Source organism: Scomber japonicus, chromosome 12, assembly GCF_027409825.1.
Source record: "Scomber japonicus isolate fScoJap1 chromosome 12, fScoJap1.pri, whole genome shotgun sequence".
In the NCBI taxonomy this organism is placed as follows: domain Eukaryota; kingdom Metazoa; phylum Chordata; class Actinopteri; order Scombriformes; family Scombridae; genus Scomber; species Scomber japonicus.
Genome location: NC_070589.1, coordinates 32,939,569 through 32,962,579, shown reverse-complemented (window position 1 = coordinate 32,962,579; position 23,011 = coordinate 32,939,569). Strand labels below are relative to the sequence as shown.

At 39.2% G+C, this 23,011-nt stretch overlaps 4 protein-coding genes across 4 annotated transcripts; all 4 read right to left on the bottom strand.

Annotated features, from left to right (window-relative positions):
* Window positions 1-981: 981 nt before the first annotated feature.
* Window positions 982-2,664, bottom strand: LOC128368637 (tripartite motif-containing protein 16-like). Its single transcript, XM_053329491.1, has one exon. The coding sequence runs from the start codon at window positions 2,662-2,664 to the stop codon at window positions 982-984; it is 1,683 nt and encodes a 560-aa protein (XP_053185466.1).
* A 3,193-nt stretch (window positions 2,665-5,857) lies between these two features.
* On the bottom strand, window positions 5,858-7,552 carry LOC128368663 (tripartite motif-containing protein 16-like). The gene has a single exon (XM_053329521.1). The coding sequence runs from the start codon at window positions 7,535-7,537 to the stop codon at window positions 5,858-5,860; it is 1,680 nt and encodes a 559-aa protein (XP_053185496.1). The 5' UTR covers window positions 7,538-7,552.
* Window positions 7,553-11,648: 4,096 nt separating this feature from the next.
* On the bottom strand, window positions 11,649-13,340 carry LOC128368667 (tripartite motif-containing protein 16-like). Its single transcript, XM_053329525.1, has one exon. The coding sequence runs from the start codon at window positions 13,323-13,325 to the stop codon at window positions 11,649-11,651; it is 1,677 nt and encodes a 558-aa protein (XP_053185500.1). The 5' UTR covers window positions 13,326-13,340.
* Window positions 13,341-16,521: 3,181 nt separating this feature from the next.
* On the bottom strand, window positions 16,522-22,773 carry LOC128369789 (uncharacterized). Its single transcript, XM_053330866.1, has 2 exons — window positions 21,103-22,773; window positions 16,522-18,276 (listed from the first exon to the last, which is right to left on the bottom strand). Exons 1-2 carry the CDS (start codon window positions 22,771-22,773, stop codon window positions 16,555-16,557), a joined length of 3,393 nt encoding a protein of 1,130 aa, XP_053186841.1. The 3' UTR covers window positions 16,522-16,554.
* Between the last annotated feature and the right edge of the window lie 238 nt (window positions 22,774-23,011).

Genomic DNA, 23,011 nt, shown 5'->3' with positions numbered 1-23,011 from the left:
CCTGAAATTGACAATAACATGCTGTTGTTTTACCTTCATCATGACTGAACAAAACATCTTCACATCCAAACTTGACCAAATTTAATGTTTAAAACTATTTTTCCAGTTTTTTTAGGCCTGTGTTAGAAATCCTCTTTATTGACTGAATGTACAAATAAAATCTGAGTTAGTTAAAAGCAACAAGTGATAGAAAGCTCTGCTCATTTCTCTGTGATGAAGCTGTTTTAATGATTAACCAGAAAGTTCAGAGACTGACTGACAAACATGAACTTTGCACTTTGAATGAGATCCTGAAATGAAGACAGAAGAAAATATTGAATGATTAAACTTTATTTATTGTGTAAAGCTTCAGTTTGTTCACACATCCAATCAGTAAAGTCTGTTAAATGACTCTTGTTCAATGATTTCATGTTCAGATTCATTTCAACCACACCATCAATCACAGAATGTCAGCTATGTACAACAACTTAATAAATGATCTACTTATTGATTATTATCATGATTATTATTGTTTTACAACACTTAATAACACCTGATTTATATGTGACATTGGACAACATGCATAACTATGAATGTAAATGCAACAATACATTTCTTTACTGATTCACAAAGTCATGAGAGCAAAATATGTTTGATAAAGGAAGGTCTGATTTTTCTCTGTTAAGACCGATGAGATGGAAAAGAAACAAGAGCACAAAGTTTCAGTTTCCATGTTGAGAAAAGCAAGTTTGTGTTTCTATATATGAAGAAAATCATCATGAGCAGTGATAGCCTCTCTGCTGAAACACACAAGCAAGAAAGAGCATCACATAAAGAAACTCAAATATTTACATAACATAACAACAGATGAGAAGATGTTAAAGTTGTCCATCAAACTTGATTGACAGCTGATCTCTGTGCAGCACAGAAACACCTCAGCAAAGAGCTCTCAGCAACAATGACAGAGACTAAATAACTGACTGTCCCTCAAATGACTTCTGACTATTTCACTTTACACAACTCAGCTGTGTCTCCGTACTGATAATAAAACCAAAGTCCAGCATAGAGAGGCTGAGTGAATGTGGTCTGGACTCTGTGGAGGAGAGTCATGGTTTCAGAGACGCTGTAGAAGGACAGAATACCTGCTCTGTGATCCAGGTACACTCCGACTCTGGAGGAAACAGGACCTGAAACGGCAGTTTTAATGTTGTTGAACCAGAATTCATAACTGTTATTGTAATAATATAAAGCCCAAGATTTGTCATTACGTCCAAATTGACATTCATTTGAGTCTCGTGCTCTGCCGATATTCTTGTACGCGACTGCTACACGAACTCCTAACCCGCTCCACTCCACCTCCCAGTAACAACGTCCAGTCAGACTCTCTCTACTCAGGACCTGAAATCTTACAAAGAATCTGTCTGGATGACTAGAATATGACTGTTGTTGATTTGTTAGTTCTGCTTTTCTGTTCCCATCAGATAATAACACCTGTGTGTGTGCTGTGTTTGAATCCAGAGTGATTTCATGTGAATATCTCAAGAATCCAGCTCTGGTCTTGGGCTCTGATTTTGGTTCTGACAGTAAAACGTCCACTTCAGTCACTGTCAGTGAGATGTTTGTCCATTCCTCCTTCAGGATGTCCTGTAGTTTATCTCTGAGCTCTGACACAGCTGTTGTCACATCCTCAAAGTATCTGAGAGGACGGATATTGATGCTGGATGAGTCTGTAGGTTCACTGAGTTGTGACACTGAGGGGTAGTTGTGTAGAAACTGGTTGTGATCCTCTGTGTGTGAGAGCTGCTTCAGTTCAGCGTCTTTCCTCTTCAGCTCAGTGATCTCCTGCTGCAGCTTCTCCTGAAGCTCTTTGACTCCACTCACTTCAGTTTCCTGCTGGGATCTGATCTGCTGCTTCACATCAGAGCTTCTTTTCTGGAGGAGATGGATCAGCTCAGTGAAGATCTTCTCACTGTCCTCCACTGCTTTATCAGCAGTGCGACTGACGGCCTCCACCTCCTGTTGAAGCAGCTTCACATCTTTCTCTCTGTCCTGGATTCTCTGCTGGATGTTTAGTCGACTCACCTCGAGCTCTCTCTGCCTCTCAGTCCTTTCTACTGCAGCGGAAACTGTATCATGACCTTTATGTTCATCAACAGGGCAGAGATAACAGATAATCTGCTGATCAGTACGACAGAACATCTTCATCACCTCATCATGACGAGAGCAGATGTTCTCCTGGAGATTCTCTGAGGGCTCCACCAGCTTGTGTTTCTTTAATTTGGTTGATTCAAAGTGAGACTGGAGGTGATTTTCACAGTAAGACATCAGACACGTCAAACAGGACTTGAAGGCTTTCAGCTTCCTCCCAGTGCAGACATCACAGACCACATCTTCAGGTCCAGCATAGCAGAGATCAGCAGCAGCAGCTTGGAGTCCAGTCTTCTTCAGCTCCTCCACTAAATCTGCTAACATGGTGCTTTTTACCAGGACAGGCCTCTGTGTGAAGGTCTGTCTGCACTGAGGACAGCTGTAGATTTCCTTCTTATCCTCTTCATCCCAGAAGTTGTTAATACAGCTCATGCAGTAGCTGTGTCCACAGGGAATAGTCACCGGATCCTTCAGTAGATCCAAACAGATGGAACAGCAGAATTTAGCTCCGTCCAGCTGAGCTCCTTGCTGCGCCATTTCACCTCTCAGTAACAATGACTGTCTGAGTTTCACTTTCTGAGAAGTGAAACTAGTTTGAACTCTGATCTAAACAGCATGTGCTGCTTCAGTAAATGTAGGCTGGCAGCTCACCACATGTTGGTTACACCCATCTTCAAACTGTAGATCTGAAGGGGAGGGAACAAGGAAATACGTGGACCAATCAGAGCTTGTTGTGTTTGAGAGCAGGAAGAAGAGGGAGGAGTTATCAAGCGTTGATTCATTCCAGGAAGAGGAGCGGTCTGAGAGAGATACTGAGTGTTTAACCCTTTTTATACAATGAAGCTCATATCTTATTTAAAAACACTGCTCACCTGCTTTCTGGTGGCAAAGTAATGTTGGGAGTTTGAGAGTGATCTAAAGAATTAACATTAATGAATCTATTGTCTACAGTGATATGTATATATAATCTATAGTTACTTGATCATTTGTTAATGGTGAACAACAGGAATTCATGGAACATCCTGCATTAAATCATCATGCATTAACTGTGATTTACTTAAATATGTGTTATGAACCCTTATTAGAAATGTTACTGTATATTTTATGTGTCACCACTACATTTATTGTTTTGTCCCCATAAAGCAGTTAAGCAGAAACTTTGATTACTGGATGATGGTTTAATTATTGTTTTTACAACATCTTTCTACAGTGTTGCTGTAAATGAGACATTATATTTTATATATTTGCCTGCAATTATATATTTGTTTCATTTAGTAAGTTTTTGTCATTCACATAAAGCTTCACAGAAACTTCCTGTAGCTGTAACAGATTGAGGTTCACAGATAAAAACACAGTCAGAAAACTACTTTAGTCAGCTTTCATTAAAAGGCAGCCATCCAAGCCCTGAACCTCCTGACAGTCCGGCATCTGAGGAAACAGGTTCAGCTCGTCTGATCCGTCCCAACACGCCTTTACAACACAGATCAGACCACACTTAGCCCGACATAAACACACAGCACTCACAGCACGGCTGATACTCAGTCAGATCTACCATAAGATACCATAAAATGAACTTTATTGGTCTATGAAGGGAAAGCGGGTCAATGCAGCAGATGTGAAGGAAAGAGTCTAAATAAGATTCAAATCAAAGTTGAAACAGGACTAAAAATCTGAATAAAACACCAGAAAATAAAACTATTCTCTTCTTATATTAATATCTTTTACAGCAGCAATTCTAGCATATATTACAGTTCATCAGCTGTTCATGCTGAGACTCAAACCCAACATGCAGTCTTAGGCAGTGGTAGCCAAACAGTGGTTCATGGACCAAATGTGGCCGCCTAATAAAGATATTTGATGTCGTAACTAAAGCTGAGGTTTCCCCCCCCTCATAGATGACATCACTAGATAATGATGTAAACACTCAGGCTCATATAAATCCCAATAGATATGACTTGTTAATATCTTATATATTGAGCAGGTGATTAGTTTGATAATGACGTCATTTTGCTGATTTGTGGACAACAGATTTGTGTCATTTATGGCACTTTGAAGTCATGAAGCGCTCTACCGTTGTGTGGATAAATCATGAATTACTATTTCTATTCTTGCAGAGTCACTGTCATCAAATCTCATGTTTGGAGCCAAAACCAATGAGTGTGTGTGTGTGTGTGTGTGTCTAAAGTCTAAAGTCACATGTTCCTTCACTCCAGAAGATGGTGGTTATCTTAGCTTGTTTTTGGAAATGGTGCCATAAAGTAAAGATAGTGATAAGATAGTAAACCTCTCTACTTGAAACCAGATGAAAAGAAGGATTTTATTCAGTTTATAATTTAATAATTTCATGACTGGGCCTGATAGAGTTTAAATATGTTTCATTTGCTGTTGTTAATGTTAAATATTATAGTTTTCTTTAAGACTGAGTTTGAGTGACAACTAAGAAAACTTAGAAGCAACATGAATCTTTATCAAATATTTATTATAAACTATTAATGGTTTAAAACTAGAATAAACATTTCAACTTCTTCTGATGTTTATTCTGATTAGACTGAATGTAGTTTTTCATATGTGTGTGTTCACATTATGATAAAATGATAGTAAATTACATCTGTACTAGAAAAGGTGGAGAAACTTTAACTGTGATGGTTCAATAAATCAATCACAGCTGTCAGAAACAATAAAAACTGCTTTAAATGTGAGTTAAAAGAAGATAAATACTGAAAATTAATGTAAATATAAAAGTAATTACCTGAAATTGACAATAACATGCTGTTGTTTTACCTTCATCATGACTGAACAAAACATCTTCACATCCAAACTCGACCAAATTTAATGTTTAAAACTATTTTTCCAGTTTTTTTAGGCCTGTGTTAGAAATCCTCTTTATTGACTGAATGTACAAATAAAATCTGAGTTAGTTAAAAGCAACAAGTGATAGAAAGCTCTGCTCATTTCTCTGTGATGAAGCTGTTTTAATGATTAAAGCTGAAAGTTCAGAGACTGACTGACAAACATGAACTTTGCACTTTGAATGAGATCCTGAAATGAAGACAGAAGAAAATATTGAATGATTAAACTTTATTTATTGTGTAAAGCTTCAGTTTGTTCACACATCCAATCAGTAAAGTCTGTTAAATGACTCTTGTTCAATGATTTCATGTTCAGATTCATTTCAACCACACAATCAATCACAGAATGTCAGCTATGTACAAGAACTTAATAAATGATCTACTTATTGATTAGTATCATGATTATTATTGTTTTATAACACTTAATAACACCTGATTTATATGTGACATTGGACAACATGTATAACTATGAATGTAAATGCAACAATACATTTCTTTACTGATTCACAAAGTCATGAGAGCAAAATATGTTTGATAAAGGAAGGTCTGATTTTTCTCTGTTAAGACCGATGAGATGGAAAAGAAACAAGAGTACAAAGTTTCAGTTTCCATGTTGAGAAAAGCAAGTTTGTGTTTCTATATATGAAGAAAATCATCATGAGCAGTGATAGCCTCTCTGCTGAAACACACAAGCAAGAAAGAGCATCACATAAAGAAACTCAAATATTTACATAACATAACAACAGATGACAAGATGTTAAAGTTGTCCATCAAACTTGATTGACAGCTGATCTCTGTGCAGCACAGAAACACCTCAGCAAAGAGCTCTCAGCAACAATGACAGAGACTAAATAACTGACTGTCCCTCAAATGACTTCTGACTATTTCACTTTACACAACTCAGCTGTGTCTCCATAACGATTATAACCAAACCAAAGTCCAGCATAGAGAGGCTGAGTGAATGTGGTCTGGACTCTGTGGAGGAGAGTCATGGTTTCAGAGACGCTGTAGAAGGACAGAATACCTGCTCTGTGATCCAGGTACACTCCGACTCTGGAGGAAACAGGACCTGAGACGGGAGTTTTAATGTTGTTGGACCAGAATTCATAACTGTTACTGTAACAATGTAAAGCCCAAGATTTGTCATTGTATCCAAATACACATTCATTTGAGTTTCCTGCTCTGCTGATATTCTTGTATGCGACTGCTACATAAACTCCTGTCCCGCTGCACTCCACCTCCCAGTAACAACGTCCAGTCAGACTCTCTCTACTCAGGACCTGCTGCCATCCAGTGAATCTGTCTGGATGACTAGAATAAGACTGTTGTTGTCTTGTTAGTTTTGCTTTTCTGTTCCCATCAGATAATAACAGCCGTGTGTTTGCTGTGTTTGGATCCAGAGTGATTTCATGTGAATATCTTAAGAATCCAGCTCTGGTCTTGGGCTCTGATTTCGGTTCTGATAGTAAAACGTCCACTTCAGTCACTGTCAGTGAGATGTTTGTCCATTCCTCCTTCAGGATGTCCTGTAGTTTATCTCTGAGCTCTGACACAGCTGCTGTCACATCCTCAAAGTATCTCAGAGGACGGATATTGATGCTGGATGAGTCTGTAGGTTCACTGAGTTGTGACACTGAGGGGTAGTTGTGTAGAAACTGGTTGTGATCCTCTGTGTGTGAGAGCTGCTTCAGTTCAGCGTCTTTCCTCTTCAGCTCAGTGATCTCCTGCTGCAGCTTCTCCTGAAGCTCTTTGACTCGATTCACTTCAGTTTCCTGCTGGGATCTGATCTGCTGCTTCACATCAGAGCTTCTTTTCTGGAGGAGACGGATCAGCTCAGTGAAGATCTTCTCACTGTCCTCCACTGCTTTATCAGCAGAGCGACTGACGGCCTCCACCTCCTGTTGAAGCAGCTTCACATCTTTCTCTCTGTCCTGGATTCTCTGCTGGATGTTTAGTCGACTCACCTCGAGCTCTCTCTGCCTCTCAGTCCTTTCTGCTGCAGCTGGGACTGTGTCGTGGCCTTTATGTTCATCCATAGTGCATAGATAACAGATACACTTCTTATCTGTACGGCAGAACATCTTCATCACCTCATCATGACGAGAGCAGATGTTCTCCTGGAGCTTTTTGGAGGGGTTGACCAGCTTGTGTTTTTTCAGTGGAGCTGCATCATAATGAGGCTGGAGGTGATTCTCACAGTATGAAGCCAGACAGACCAAACAGGACTTGAAGGCTTTCAGCTTCCTCCCAGTGCAGACATCACAGGCCACATCTTCAGGTCCAGCATAGCAGTGATCAGTAGCTTGGAGTCCAGTCTTCTTCAGCTCCTCCACTATATCTGCTAACATGGTGTTTTTTACCAGGACAGGTCTCGGTGTGAAGATCTGTCTGCACTGAGGACAGCTGTAGATTTCCTTCTTATCCTCTTCATCCCAGAAGTTGTTAATACAGCTCATGCAGTAGCTGTGTCCACAGGGAATAGTCACCGGATCCTTCAGTAGATCCAAACAGATGGAACAGCAGAATTTAGCTCCGTCCAGCTGAGCTCCTTGCTGCGCCATTTCACCTCTCAGTAACAATGACTGTCTGAGTTTCACTTTCTGAGAAGTGAAACTAGTTTGAGCTCTGATCTAAACAGCATGTGCTGCTTCAGTAAATGTAGGCTGGCAGCTCAACACATGTTGGTTACACCCATCTTCAAACTGTAGATCTGAAGGGGAGGGAACAAGGAAATATGTGGACCAATCAGAGCTTGTTGTGTTTGAGAGCAGGAAGAAGAGGGAGGAGTTATCAAGCGTTGATTCATTCCAGGAAGAGGAGCGGTCTGAGAGAGATACTGAGTGTTTAACCCTTTTTATACAATGAAGCACATATCTTATTTAAAAACACTGCTCACCTGCTTTCTGGTGGCAAAGTAATGTTGGGAGTTTGAGAGTGATCTAAAGAATTAACATTAATGAATCTATTGTCTGCAGTGATATGTATATATAATCTATAGTTACTTCATCATTTGTTAATGGTGAACAACAGGAATTCATGGAACATCCTGCATTAAATCATCATGCATTAACTGTGATTTACTTAAATATGTGTTATGAACCCTTATTAGAAATGTTACTGTATATTTTATGTGTCACCACTACATTTATTGTTTTGTCCCCATAAAGCAGTTAAGCAGAAACTTTGATTACTGGATGATGGTTTAATTATTGTTTTTACAGCATCTTTCTACAGTGTTACTGTAAATGATACATTATATTTTTATATATTTGCCTGCAATTATATATTTGTTTCATTTAGTCATTTTATAACTGTGTACTTGGTCTCTGAGTGATGTTATTTCTTGTTGCTTCTCATTTTGACTTTTATTTTCTTGTATTTATATGCTACGTGAAACTTTTTGTAACATTTGTTGTGAATGGTGATATACAAATTTTTATATTTATTTATTTATTTTAATGCTTAACAGTGCAATATGTTTCCAACTCAGCACTTCTCCATTGTTCATGATCATTGCAGGATGACAGAAGTATTTATTCCATTAATCACAGTGACATCAGAATAAATATCAGCCTATAAAACAGTCTGTTGCTGCAGAGCTGGTTGAGTTTGGTTTAAAGACATTTGTTCATCTTGTCATTCACATAAAGCTTCACAGAAACTTCCTGTAGCTGTAACAGATTCAGGTTCACAGATAAAAACACAGTCAGAAAACTACTTTAGTCAGCTTTCATTAAAAGGCAGCCATCCAAGCCCTGAACCTCCTGACAGTCCGGCATCTGAGGAAACAGGTTCAGCTCGTCTGATCCGTCCCAACACGCCTTTACAACACAGATCAGACCACACTTAGCCCATAAACACACAGCACTCACAGCATGGCTGATACTCAGTCAGATCTACGATAAGATACCATAAAATGAACTTTATGGGTCCATGAAGAGAAAGCGGGTCAATGCAGCAGACGTGAAGGAAAGAGTCTAAATAAGATTCAAATCAATGTTGAAACAGGACTAAAAATCTGAATAAAACACCAGAAAATAAAACTATTCTCTTCTTATATTAATATCTTTTACAGCAGCAATTCTAGAATATATTACAGTTCACCAGCTGTTCATTTTGAGACTCAAACCCAACATGCAGTCTTAGGCAGTGGTAGTCAAACTGTGGTTCATGGACCAAATGTGGCCGCCAAATAAAAGTATTTGGCGTCGTAACAATAGACTGTATAAAAGAAATGGACGTAACATCCGTGACGTCACCCATTGGTTTGTGGACTGCTGCTCGGAAGACAATAGTTTCGAATGTGGGCAGCGCCATCTTGAAAATTTCAGGTGCATGCTGGGAAAAATAAAAACATTGATTCTACTTATATGGGCATGAGGCAGGGCCATGGGCAGAGTCATGGGCGGAGTGGGGAGGTTGCTATGGTTACGAGGGCTGGATCTGGAGGACATTGGTCAATCAACCTGTCAATCAGGACGTAGCCACGCCCTAATGCATACCCTGCTTTATCGTCACATATAAAATCAGGGAGGCCAAAATGTCCCAAATGAACATCATACTGCATTGAAGAAGGCTTTAAACTAGCGATTGAGACCATAAACACATTTTGAAAACGTTTACTGAGGTTAGAAATCAAGTGAGAAGTTGGTGAATTCTCCATTAACTTGTATAGAGACGGTCGCCCCCTGGTGGCCTTTTGATAGAATGCAGTTTTAAGTTACTTCCGTGTTGGCCTCATTTCAGAGGACCAGAACTCCCCACCTGGTTATAACTAAAGCTGAGGTTTTCCCCCCTCATAGATGACATCACTAGATAATGATGTAAACACTCAGGCTCATATGAATCCCAATAGATATGACTTGTTAATATCTTATATATTGAGCAGATGATTAGTTTGATAATGATGTCATTTTGCTGATTTGTGGACAACAGATTTGTGTCATTTATGGCACTTTGAAGTCATGAAGCGCTCTACCGTTGTGTGGATAAATCATGAATTACTATTTCTATTCTTGCAGAGTCACTGTCATCAAATCTCATGTTTGGAGCCAAAACCAATGAATGTGTGTGTGTGTGTGAGAGTGTGTGTGTGTGTGTGTGTGTGTGTGTGTGTGTGTGTCTAAAGTCTAAAGTCACATGTTCCTTCACTCCAGAAGACGGTGGTTATCTTAGCTTGTTTTTGGAAATGGTGCCATAAAGTAAAGATAGTGATAAGATAGTAAACCTCTCTACTTGAAACCAGATGAAAAGAAGGATTTTATTCAGTTTATAATTTAATAATTTCATGACTGGGCCTGATAGAGTTTAAATATGTTTCATTTGCTGTTGTTAATGTTAAATATTATAGTTTTCTTTAAGACTGAGTTTGAGTGACAACTAAGAAAACTTAGAAGCAACATGAATCTTTATCAAATATTTATTATAAACTATTAATGGTTTAAAACTAGAATAAACATTTCAACTTCTTCTGATGTTTATTCTGATTAGACTGAATACAGTTTTTCATATGTGTGTGTTCACATTATGATAAAATGATAGTAAATTACATCTGTACTAGAAAAGGTGGAGAAACTTTAACTGTGATGGTTCAATAAATCAATCACAGCTGTCAGAAACACTAAAAACTGTTTTAAATGTGAGTTAAAAGAAGATAAATACTGAAACTTAATGTAAATATAAAAGTAATTACCTGAAATTGACAATAACATGCTGTTGTTTTACCTTCATCATGACTGAACAAAACATCTTCACATCCAAACTTCACCAAATTTAATGTTTAAAACTATTTTTCCAGTTTTTTTAGGCCTGTGTTAGAAATCCTCTTTATTGACTGAATGTACAAATAAAATCTGAGTTAGTTAAAAGCAACAAGTGATAGAAAGCTCTGCTCATTTCTCTGTGATGAAGCTGTTTTAATGATTAACCAGAAAGTTCAGAGACTGACTGACAAACATGAACTTTGCACTTTGAATGAGATCCTGAAATGAAGACAGAAGAAAATATTGAATTATTAAACTTTATTTATTGTGTAAAGCTTCAGTTTGTTCACACATCCAATCAGTAAAGTCTGTTAAATGACTCTTGTTCAATGATTTCATGTTCAGATTCATTTCAACCACACAATCAATCACAGAATGTCAGCTATGTACAAGAACTTAATAAATGATCTACTTATTGATTATTATCATGATTATTATTGTTTTATAACACTTAATAACACCTGATTTATATGTAACATTGGACAACATGCATAACTATGAATGTAAATGCAACAATACATTTCTTTACTGATTCACAAAGTCATGAGAGCAAAATATGTTTGATAAAGGAAGGTCTGATTTTTCTCTGTTAAGACCGATGAGATGGAAAAGAAACAAGAGCACAAAGTTTCAGTTTCCATGTTGAGAAAAGCAAGTTTGTGTTTCTATATATGAAGAAAATCATCATGAGCAGTGATAGCCTCTCTGCTGAAACACACAAGCAAGAAAGAGCATCACATAAAGAAAGTCAAATATTTACATAACATAACAACAGATGAGAAGATGTTAAAGTTGTCCATCAAACTTGATTGACAGCTGATCTCTGTGCAGCACAGAAACACCTCAGCAAAGAGCTCTCAGCTACAATGACAGAGACTAAATAACTGACTGTCCCTCAAATGACTTCTGACTATTTCACTTTACACAACTCAGCTGAGTCTCCATAAAAACCAAACCAAAGTCCAGCATAGAGAGGCTGAGTGAATGTGGTCTGGACTCTGTGGAGGAGAGTCATGGTTTCAGAGACGCTGTAGAAGGACAGAATACCTGCTCTGTGATCCAGGTACACTCCGACTCTGGAGGAAACAGGACCTGAGACGATAGTTTTAATGTTGTTGAACCAGAATTCATATTTTTTATTGTAATAATGTAAAGCCCAAGATTTGTCATTGAATCCAAATGTACATTCATTTGATTTTCCTGTTCTGCTGATATTCTTGTATGCGACTGCTACACGAACTGCTGTCCCGCTCCACTCCACCTCCCAGTAACAACGTCCAGTCAGACTCTCTCTACTCAGGACCTGATGACATCCAGTGAATCTGTCTGGATGACTAGAATAAGACTGGTGTTGTCTTGTTACTTCTACTTTTCTGTTCCCCTCAGATAATAACAGCTCTGTGTATGCTGTGTTTGGATCCAGAGTGATTTCATGTGAATATCTGCAGAATCCAGCTCTGGTCTTGGGTTCTGGGCCTGACAGTAAAACGTCCACTTCAGTCACTGTCAGTGAGATGTTTGTCCATTCCTCCTTCAGGATGTCCTGTAGTTTATCTCTGAGCTCTGACACAGCTGCTGTCACATCCTCAAAGTATCTGAGAGGACGGATATTGATGCTGGATGAGTCTGTAGGTTCACTGAGTTGTGACACTGAGGGATAGTTGTGTAGAAACTGGTTGTGATCCTCTGTGTGTGAGAGCTGCTTCAGTTCAGCGTCTTTCCTCTTCAGCTCAGTGATCTCCTGCTGCAGCTTCTCCTGAAGCTCTTTGACTCCACTCACTTCAGTTTCCTGCTGGGATCTGATCTGCTGCTTCACGTCAGAGCTTCTTTTCTGGAGGAGACGGATCAGCTGAGTGAAGATCTTCTCACTGTCCTCCACTGCTTTATCAGCAGAGCGACTGACGGCCTCCACCTCCTGTTGAAGCAGCTTCACATCTTTCTCTCTGTCCTGGATTCTCTGCTGGATGTTTAGTCGACTCACCTCGAGCTCTCTCTGCCTCTCAGTTATTTCTGCTGCAGCTGGGACTGTGTCATGGCCTTTATGTTCATCCATAGTGCACAGATAACAGATACACTTCTTATCAGTACGGCAGAATATCTTCATCACCTCATCATGACGAGAGCAGATGTTCTCCTGGAGCTTCTTGGAGGGGTCGACCAGCTTGTGTTTCTTTAATGGAGCTGCATCATAATGAGGCTGGAGGTGATTCTCACAGTAAGAAGCCAGACACACCAGACAGGACTTGAAGGCTTTCAGCTTCCTCCCAGTGCAGACATCACAGGCCACATCTTCAGGTCCAGCATAGCAGAGATCAGCAGCAGCAGCAGCTTGGAGTCCAGTCTTCTTCAGCTCCTCCAATAAATCTGCTAACATGGTGCTTTTTACCAGGACAGGCCTCGGTGTGAAGGTCTGTCTGCACTGAGGACAGCTGTAGATTTCCTTCTTATCCTCTTCATCCCAGAAGTTGTTAATACAGCTCATGCAGTAGCTGTGTCCACAGGGAATAGTCACCGGATCCTTCAGTAGATCCAAACAGATGGAACAGCAGAATTTAGCTCCGTCCAGCTGAGCTCCTTGCTGCGCCATTTCACCTCTCAGTAACAATGACTGTCTGAGTTTCACTTTCTGAGAAGTGAAACTAGTTTGAGCTCTGATCTAAACAGCATGTGCTGCTTCAGTAAATGAAGGCAGTAGCTCACCACATGTTGGTTACACCCATCTTCAAACTGTAGATCTGAAGGGGAGGGAACAAGGAAATATGTGGACCAATCAGAGCTTGTTGTGTTTGAGAGCAGGAAGAAAAGGGAGGAGTTATCAAGCGTTGATTCATTCCAGGAAGAGGAGCGGTCTGAGAGAGATACTGAGTGTTTAACCCTTTTTATACAATGAAGCTCATATCTTATTTAAAAACACTGCTCACCTGCTTTCTGGTGGCAAAGTAATGTTGGGAATTTGAGAGTGATCTAAAGAATTAACATTAATGAATCTATTGTCTGCAGTGATATGTATATATAATCTATAGTTACTTGATCATTTGTTAATGGTGAACAACAGGAAGTCATGGAACATCCTGCATTAAATCATCATGCATTAACTGTGATTTACTTAAATATGTGTTATGGACCCTTATTAGAAATGTTACTGTATATTTTATGTGTCACCACTACATTTATTGTTTTGTCCCCATAAAGCAGTTAAGCAGAAACTTTGATTACTGGATGATGGTTTAATTATTGTTTTTACATCATGTTTCTACAGTGTTACTGTAAATGAGACATTATATTTTTATATATTTGCCTGCAATTATATATTTGTTTCATTTAGTAATTTTTTGTCATTCACATAAAGCTTCACAGAAACTTCCTGTAGCTGTAACAGATTCAGGTTCACAGATAAAAACACAGTCAGAAAACTACTTTAGTCAGCTTTCATTAAAAGGCAGCCATCCAAGCCCTGAACCTCCTGACAGTCCGGCATCTGAGGAAACAGGTTCAGCTCGTCTGATCCGTCCCAACACGCCTTTACAACACAGATCAGACGACACTTAGCCCGACATAAACACACAGCACTCACAGCACGGCTGATACTCAGTCAGATCTAACATAAGATACCATAAAATGAACTTTATTGATCCATGAAGAGAAAGCGGGTCAATGCAGCAGACGTAAAGGAAAGAGTCTAAATAAGATTCAAATCAAAGTTGAAACAGGACTAAAAATCTGAATAAAACACCAGAAAATAAAACTATTCTCTTCTTATATTAATATCTTTTACAGCAGCAATTCTAGGATATATTACAGTTCATCAGCTGTTCATGTTCAGACTCAAACCCAACATGCAGTCTTAGGCAGTGGTAGCCAAACAGTGGTTCATGGGCCAAATGTGGCCGCCCAATAAAGATATTTGGCGTCGTAACTAAAGCTGAGGTTTTCCCCCCCTCATAGATGACATCACTAGATAATGATGTAAACACTCAGGCTCATATAAATCCCAATAGATATGACTTGTTAATATCTTATATATTGAGCAGGTGATTAGTTTGATAATGACGTCATTTTGCTGATTTGTGGACAACAGATTTGTGTCATTTATGGCACTTTGAAGTCATGAAGCGCTCTACCGTTGTGTGGATAAATCATGAATTACTATTTCTATTTTTGCAGAGTCACTGTCATCAAATCTCATGTTAGGAGCCAAAACCAATGAGTGTGTGTGTGTGTGTGTGTGTGTGTGTGTGTGTGTGTGTGTGTGTGTGTGTGTGTGTGTGTGTGTGTGTGTGTGTGTGTGTGTGTGTGTGTGTGTGTGTGTGTGTGTGTGTGTGTGTGTGTGTGTGTGTGTGTGTGTGTGCGTGTCCAATGTCTAAAGTCACATGTTCCTTCACTCCAGAAGACGGTGGTTATCTTAGCTTGTCTTTGGAAATGGTGCCATGAAGTAAAGATAGTGATAAGATAGTAAACCTCTCTACTTGAAACCAGATGAAAAGAAGGATTTTATTCAGTTTATAATTTAATAATTTCATGACTGGGCCTGATAGAGTTTAAATATGTTTCATTTGCTGTTGTTAATGTTAAATATTATAGTTTTCTTTAAGACTGAGTTTGAGTGACAACTAAGAAAACTTAGAAGCAACATGAATCTTTATCAAATATTTATTATAAACTATTAATGGTTTAAAACTAGAATAAACATTTCAACTTCTTCTGATGTTTATTCTGATTAGACTGAATGTAGTTTTTCATATGTGTGTGTTCACATTATGATAAAATGATAGTAAATTACATCTGTACTAGAAAAGGTGGAGAAACTTTAACTGTGATGGTTCAATAAATCAATCACAGCTGTCAGAAACACTAAAAACTGTTTTAAATGTGAGTTACAAGAAGATAAATACTGAAAATTAATGTAAATATAAAAGTAATTACCTGAAATTGACAATAACATGCTGTTGTTTTACCTTCATCATGACTGAACAAAACATCTTCACATCCAAACTTGACCAAATTTAATGTTTAAAACTATTTTTCCAGTTTTTTTAGGCCTGTGTTAGAAATCCTCTTTATTGACTGAATGTACAAATAAAATCTGAGTTAGTTAAAAGCAACAAGTGATAGAAAGCTCTGCTCATTTCTCTGTGATGAAGCTGTTTTAATGATTAACCAGAAAGTTCAGAGACTGACTGACAAACATGAACTTTGCACTTTGAATGAGATCCTGAAATGAAGACAGAAGAAAATATTGAATTATTAAACTTTATTTATTGTGTATAGCTTCAGTTTGTTCACACATCCAATCAGTAAAGTCTGTTAAATGACTCTTGTTCAATGATTTCATGTTCAGATTCATTTCAACCACACAATCAATCACAGAATGTCAGCTATGTACAAGAACCTAATAAATGATCTACTTATTGATTAGTATCATGATTATTATTGTTTCATTCACAAAGTCATGAGAGCAAAATATGTTTGATAAAGGAAGGTCTGATTTTTCTCTGTTAAGACCGATGAGATGGAAAAGAAACAAGAGCACAAAGTTTCAGTTTCCATGTTGAGAAAAGCAAGTTTGTGTTTCTATATATGAAGAAAATCATCATGAGCAGTGATAGCCTCTCTGCTGAAACACACAAGCAAGAAAGAGCATCACATAAAGAAACTCAAATATTTACATAACATAACAACAGATGAGAAGATGTTAAAGTTGTCCATCAAACTTGATTGACAGCTGATCTCTGTGCAGCACAGAAACACCTCAGCAAAGAGCTCTCAGCAACAATGACAGAGACTAAATAACTGACTGTCCCTCAAATGACTTCTGACTATTTCACTTTACACAACTCAGCTGTGTCTCCATAAGCATAATAAGGCGAAACTCCAGCATAGAGAGGCTGAGTGAATGTGGTCTGGACTCTGTGGAGGAGAGTCATGGTTTCAGAGACGCTGTAGAAGGACAGAATACCTGCTCTGTGATCCAGGTACACTCCGACTCTGGAGGAAACAGGACCTGAGACGGGAGTTGAGATGTTGTTGAACCAGAATGCATAACTGTTATTGTAATAATATAAAGCCCAAGATTTGTTATTACATCCAAATTTACATTCATTTGTACTTCCTGTTCTGCTGATATTCTTGTATGCGACTGCTACACGAACTGCTGTCCCGCTCCACTCCACCTCCCAGTAACAACGTCCAGTCAGACTCTCTCTACTCAGGACCTGCCACTGATTAGTGAATCTGTCTGGATGACTAGAATAAGACTGTTGTTGTTTTGTTAGTTCTGCTTTTCTGTTCCCATCAGATAATAACAGATTTATGTGTGCTGTGTTTGGATCCAGAGTGATTTCATGTGAATATCTCAAGAATCCAGCTCTGGTCTTGGGCTCTGATTTTGAATCTGACAGTAAAACGTCCACTTCAGTCACTGTCAGTGAGATGTTTGTCCATTCCTCCTTCAGGATGTCCTGTAGTTTATCTCTGAGCTCTGACACAGCTGCTGTCACATCCTCAAAGTATCTCAGAGGACGGATATTGATGCTGGATGAGTCTGTAGGTTCACTGAGTTGTGACACTGAGGGGTAGTTGTGTAGAAACTGGTTGTGATCCTCTGTGTGTGAGAGCTGCTTCAGTTCAGCGTCTTTCCTCTTCAGCTCAGTGATCTCCTGCTGCAGCTTCTCCTGAAGCTCTTTGACTCCACTCACTTCAGTTTCCTGCTGGGATCTGATCTGCTGCTTCACATCAGAGCTTCTTTTCTGGAGGAGACGGATCAGCTCAGTGAAGATCTTCTCACTGTCCTCCACTGCTTTATCAGCAGACCGACTGACGGCCTCCACCTCCTGTTGAAGCAGCTTCACATCTTTCTCTCTGTCCTGGATTCTCTGCTGGATGTTTAGTCGACTCACCTCGAGCTCTCTCTGCCTCTCAGTCCTTTCTACTGCAGCTGAGACTGTGTCATGGCCTTTATGTTCATCCACAGGGCAGAGATAACAGATAATCTGCTGATCAGTCCGACAGAACATCTTCATCACCTCATCATGATGAGAGCAGATGTTCTCCTGGAGCGTCTCCGAGGGGTCGACCAACTTGTGTTTCTTTAATTTGGTTGATTCAAAGTGAGGCTGGAGGTGATTCTCACAGTAAGAGATGAGACACTGCAGACAGGACTTGAAGGCTTTCAGCTTCCTCCCAGTGCAGACATCACAGGCCACATCTTCAGGTCCAGCATAGCAGAGATCAGCAGCAGCAGCTTGGAGTCCAGTCTTCTTCAGCTCCTCCACTATATCTGCTAACATGGTGCTTTTTACCAGGACAGGTCTCGGTGTGAAGGTCTGTCTGCACTGAGGACAGCTGTAGATTTCCTTCTTATCCTCTTCATCCCAGAAGTTGTTAATACAGCTCATGCAGTAGCTGTGTCCACAGGGAATAGTCACCGGATCCTTCAGTAGATCCAAACAGATGGAACAGCAGAATTTAGCTCCGTCCAGCTGAGCTCCTTGCTGCGCCATTTCACCTCTCAGTAACAATGACTGTCTGAGTTTCACTTTCTGAGAAGTGAAACTAGTTTGAGCTTTGATCTAAACAGCATGTGCTGCTTCAGTAAATGTAGGCTGGCAGCTCACCACATGTTGGTTACACCCATCTTCAAACTGTAGATCTGAAGGGGAGGGAACAAGGAAATGTGTGGACCAATCAGAGCTTGTTGTGTTTGAGAGCAGGAAGAAGAGGGAGGAGTTAACAAGCGTTGATTCATTCCAGGAAGAGGAGCGGTCTGAGAGAGATACTGAGTGTTTAACCCTTTTTATACAATGAAGCTCATATCTTATTTAAAAATACTGCTCACCTGCTTTCTGGTGGCAAAGTAGTGTTGGGAGTTTGAGAGTGATCTAAAGAATTAACATTAATGAATCTATTGTCTACAGTGATATGTATATATAATCTATAGTTACTTGATCATTTGTTAATGGTGAACAACAGGAATTCATGGAACATCCTGCATTAAATCATCATGCATTAACTGTGATTTACTTGAATATGTGTTATGAACCCTTATTAGAAATGTTACTGTATATTTTATGTGTCACCACTACATTTATTGTGTTGTCCCCATGAAGCAGTTAAGCAGAAACTTTGATTACTGGATGATGGTTTAATTATTGTTTTTACAGCTTCTTTCTACAGTGTTACTGTAAATGAGACATTATATTTTATATATTTGCCTGCAATTATATATTTGTTTCATTTAGTAAGTTTCTAACTGTGTACTTGGTCTCTTATATTATTATCTTTTACAGCAGCAATTCTAGGATATATTATAGTTCATCAGCTGTTCATGTTGAGACTCAAACCGAACATGCAGTCTTAGGCAGTGGAAGCCAAACAGTGGTTCATGGGCCAAATGTGGTCGCCTAATAAAGATATTGGGTGTCGTAACTAAAGCTGAGGTTTTCCCCCCTCATAGATGACATCACTAGATAATGATGTAATCACTCAGGCTCATATGAATCCCAATAGATATGACTTGTTAATATCTTATATATTGAGCAGATGATTAGTTTGATAATGACGTCATTTTGCTGATTTGTGGACAACAGATTTGTGTCATTTATGGCACTTTGAAGTCATGAAGCGCTCTACCGTTGTGTGGATAAATCATGAATTACTATTTCTATTCTTGCAGAGTCACTGTCATCAAATCTCATGTTTGGAGCCAAAACCAATGAGTGTGTGTGTGTGTGTGTGTGTGTGTGTGTGTGTGTGTGTGTGTGTGTGTGTGTGTGTGTGTGAGTGTGTGAGTGTGTGTGTGTGTGTGTCTAAAGTCTAAAGTCACATGTTCCTTCACTCCAGAAGACGGTGGTTATCTTAGCTTGTTTTTGGAAATGGTGCCATAAAGTAAAGATAGTGATAAGATAGTAAACCTCTCTACTTGAAACCAGATGAAAAGAAGGATTTTATTCACTTTATAATTTAATAATTTCATGACTGGGCCTGATAGAGTTTAAATATGTTTCATTTGCTGTTGTTAATGTTAAATATTATAGTTTTCTTTAAGACTGAGTTTGAGTGACAACTAAGAAAACTTAGAAGCAACATGAATCTTTATCAAATATTTATTATAAACTATTAATGGTTTAAAACTAGAATAAACATTTCAACTTCTTCTGATGTTTATTCTGATTAGACTGAATGTAGTTTTTCATATGTGTGTGTTCACATTATGATAAAATGATAGTAAATTACATCTGTACTAGAAAAGGTGGAGAAACTTTAACTGTGATGGTTCAATAAATCAATCACAGCTGTCAGAAACACTAAAAACTGTTTGAAATGTGAGTTAAAAGAAGATAAATACTGAAAATTAATGTAAATATGAAAGTAATTACCTGAAATTGACAATACCATGCTGTTGTTTTACCTTCATCATGACTGAACAAAACATCTTCACATCCAAACTTGACCAAATTTAATGTTTAAAACTCTTCTTCCAGTTTTTTTAGGCCTGTGTTAGAAATCCTCTTTATTGACTGAATGTACAAATAAAATCTGAGTTAGTTAAAAGCAACAAGTGATAGAAAGCTCTGCTCATTTCTCTGTGATGAAGCTGTTTTAATGATTAAAGCTGAAAGTTCAGAGACTGACTGACAAACATGAACTTTGCACTTTGAATGAGATCCTGAAATGAAGACAGAAGAAAATATTGAATTATTAAACTTTATTTATTGTGTAAAGCTTCAGTTTGTTCACACATCCAATCAGTAAAGTCTGTTAAATGACTCTTGTTCAATGATTTCATGTTCAGATTCATTTCAACCACACAATCAATCACAGAATGTCAGCTATGTACAAGAACTTAATAAATGATCTACTTATTGATTATTATCATGATTATTATTGTTTTATAACACTTAATAACACCTGATTTATATGTGACATTGGACAACATGCATAACTATGAATGTAAATGCAACAATACATTTCTTTACTGATTCACAAAGTCATGAGAGCAACATATGTTTGATAAAGGAAGGTGTGATTTTTCTCTGTTAAGACCGATGAGATGGAAAAGAAACAAGAGCACAAAGTTTCAGTTTCCATGTTGAGAAAAGCAAGTTTGTGTTTCTATATATGAAGAAAATCATCATGAGCAGTGATAGCCTCTCTGCTGAAACACACAAGCAAGAAAGAGCATCACATAAAGAAACTCAAATATTTACATAACATAACAACAGATGAGAAGATGTTAAAGTTGTCCATCAAACTTGATTGACAGCTGATCTCTGTGCAGCACAGAAACACCTCAGCAAAGAGCTCTCAGCAACAATGACAGAGACTAAATAACTGACTGTCCCTCAAATGACTTCTGACTATTTCACTTTACACAACTCAGCTGTGTCTCCATAAATATGATTACCAAGCCAAAGTCCAGCATAGAGAGGCTGAGTGAATGTGGTCTGGACTCTGTGGAGGAGAGTCATTGTTTCAGAGACGCTGTAGAAGGACAGAATACCTGCTCTGTGATCCAGGTACACTCCGACTCTGGAGGAACGAGGACCTGAGACGGTAGTTGAGATGTTGTTGAACCAGAATTCATAACTGTTACTGTTATAATGTAAAGCCCAAGATTTGTCATTGTATCCAAATAAACATTCATTTGAACTTCCTGCTCTGCTGATATTCTTGTATGCGACTGCTACATAAACTCTTTTCCCGCTCCACTCCACCTCCCAGTAACAACGTCCAGTCAGACTCTCTCTACTCAGGACCTGAGCCCATTCACTGAATCTGTCTGGATGACTAGAATAAGACTGTTGTTGACTCGAGAATGTTGCTTTTCTGTTCCCATCAGATAATAACAGATGTGTGTGTGCTGTGTTTGGATCCAGAGTGATTTCATGTGAATATCTTAAGAAATCAGTTCTGGTCTTGGGTTCTGGTTCTGACAGTAAAACGTCCACTTCAGTCACTGTCAGTGAGATGTTTGTCCATTCCTCCTTCAGGATGTCCTGTAGTTTATCTCTGAGCTCTGACACAGCTGCTGTCACATCCTCAAAGTATCTCAGAGGACGGATATTGATGCTGGATGAGTCTGTAGGTTCACTGAGTTGTGACACTGAGGGGTAGTTGTGTAGAAACTGGTTGTGATCCTCTGTGTGTGAGAGCTGCTTCAGTTCAGCGTCTTTCCTCTTCAGCTCAGTGATCTCCTGCTGCAGCTTCTCCTGAAGCTCTTTGACTCGACTCACTTCAGTTCCCTGCTGGGATCTGGTCTGCTGCTTCACATCAGAGCTTCTTTTCTGGAGGAGACGGATCAGCTCAGTGAAGATCTTCTCACTGTCCTCCACTGCTTTATCAGCAGAGCGACTGACAGCCTCCACCTCCTGTTGAAGCAGCTTCACATCTTTCTCTCTGTCCTGGATTCTTTGCTGGATGTTTAGTCGACTCACCTCGAGCTCTCTCTGCCTCTCAGTCCTTTCTACTGCAGCAGAGACTGTGTCGTGGCCTTTATGTTCATCCACAGGGCAGAGATAACAGATAATCTGCTGATCAGTACGACAGAACATCTTCATCACCTCATCATGACGAGAGCAGATGTTCTCCTGGAGCTTCTTGGAGGGATCGACCAGCTTGTGTTTCTTCAGTGGAGCTACATTATAGTGAAGCTGAAGGTGTTTCTCACAGTAAGATGCTGGACAAGTCAGACAGGACTTGAAGGCTTTCAGTTTCCTCCCAGTGCAGACATCACAGGCCACATCTTCAGGTCCAGCATAGCAGAGATCAGCAGCAGCAGCTTGGAGTCCAGTCTTCTTCAGCTCCTCCACTAAATCTGCTAACATGGTGCTTTTTACCAGGACAGGCCTCGGTGTGAAGGTCTGTCTGCACTGAGGACAGCTGTAGATTTCCTTCTTATCCTCTTCATCCCAGAAGTTGTTAATACAGCTCATGCAGTAGCTGTGTCCACAGGGAATAGTCACCGGATCCTTCAGTAGATCCAAACAGATGGAACAGCAGAATTTAGCTCCGTCCAGCTGAGCTCCTTGCTGCGCCATTTCACCTCTCAGTAACAATGACTGTCTGAGTTTCACCTTCTGAGAGGTGAAACCAGTTTGAGCTCTGGTCTAAACAGCATGTGCTGCTTCAGTAAATGTAGGCTGGCAGCTCACCACATGTTGGTTACACCCATCTTCAAACTGTAGATCTGAAGGGGAGGGAACAAGGAAATATGTGGACCAATCAGAGCTTGTTGTGTTTGAGAGCAGGAAGAAGAGGGAGGAGTTATCAAGCGTT

Coding starts and splice junctions, on each gene's coding strand:
- LOC128368637 (XM_053329491.1), bottom strand. CDS start 2,664: ATGGCGCAGCAAGGAGCTCAGCTGGACGGAGCTAAATTCTGCTGTTCC.
- LOC128368663 (XM_053329521.1), bottom strand. CDS start 7,537: ATGGCGCAGCAAGGAGCTCAGCTGGACGGAGCTAAATTCTGCTGTTCC.
- LOC128368667 (XM_053329525.1), bottom strand. CDS start 13,325: ATGGCGCAGCAAGGAGCTCAGCTGGACGGAGCTAAATTCTGCTGTTCC.
- LOC128369789 (XM_053330866.1), bottom strand. CDS start 22,773: ATGGCGCAGCAAGGAGCTCAGCTGGACGGAGCTAAATTCTGCTGTTCC. Junction 18,277..21,102: donor ACACAGCTGAGTTGTGTAAA/GTGAAATAGTCA, acceptor TTCACTTCTCAG/AAAGTGAAACTCAGACAGTC.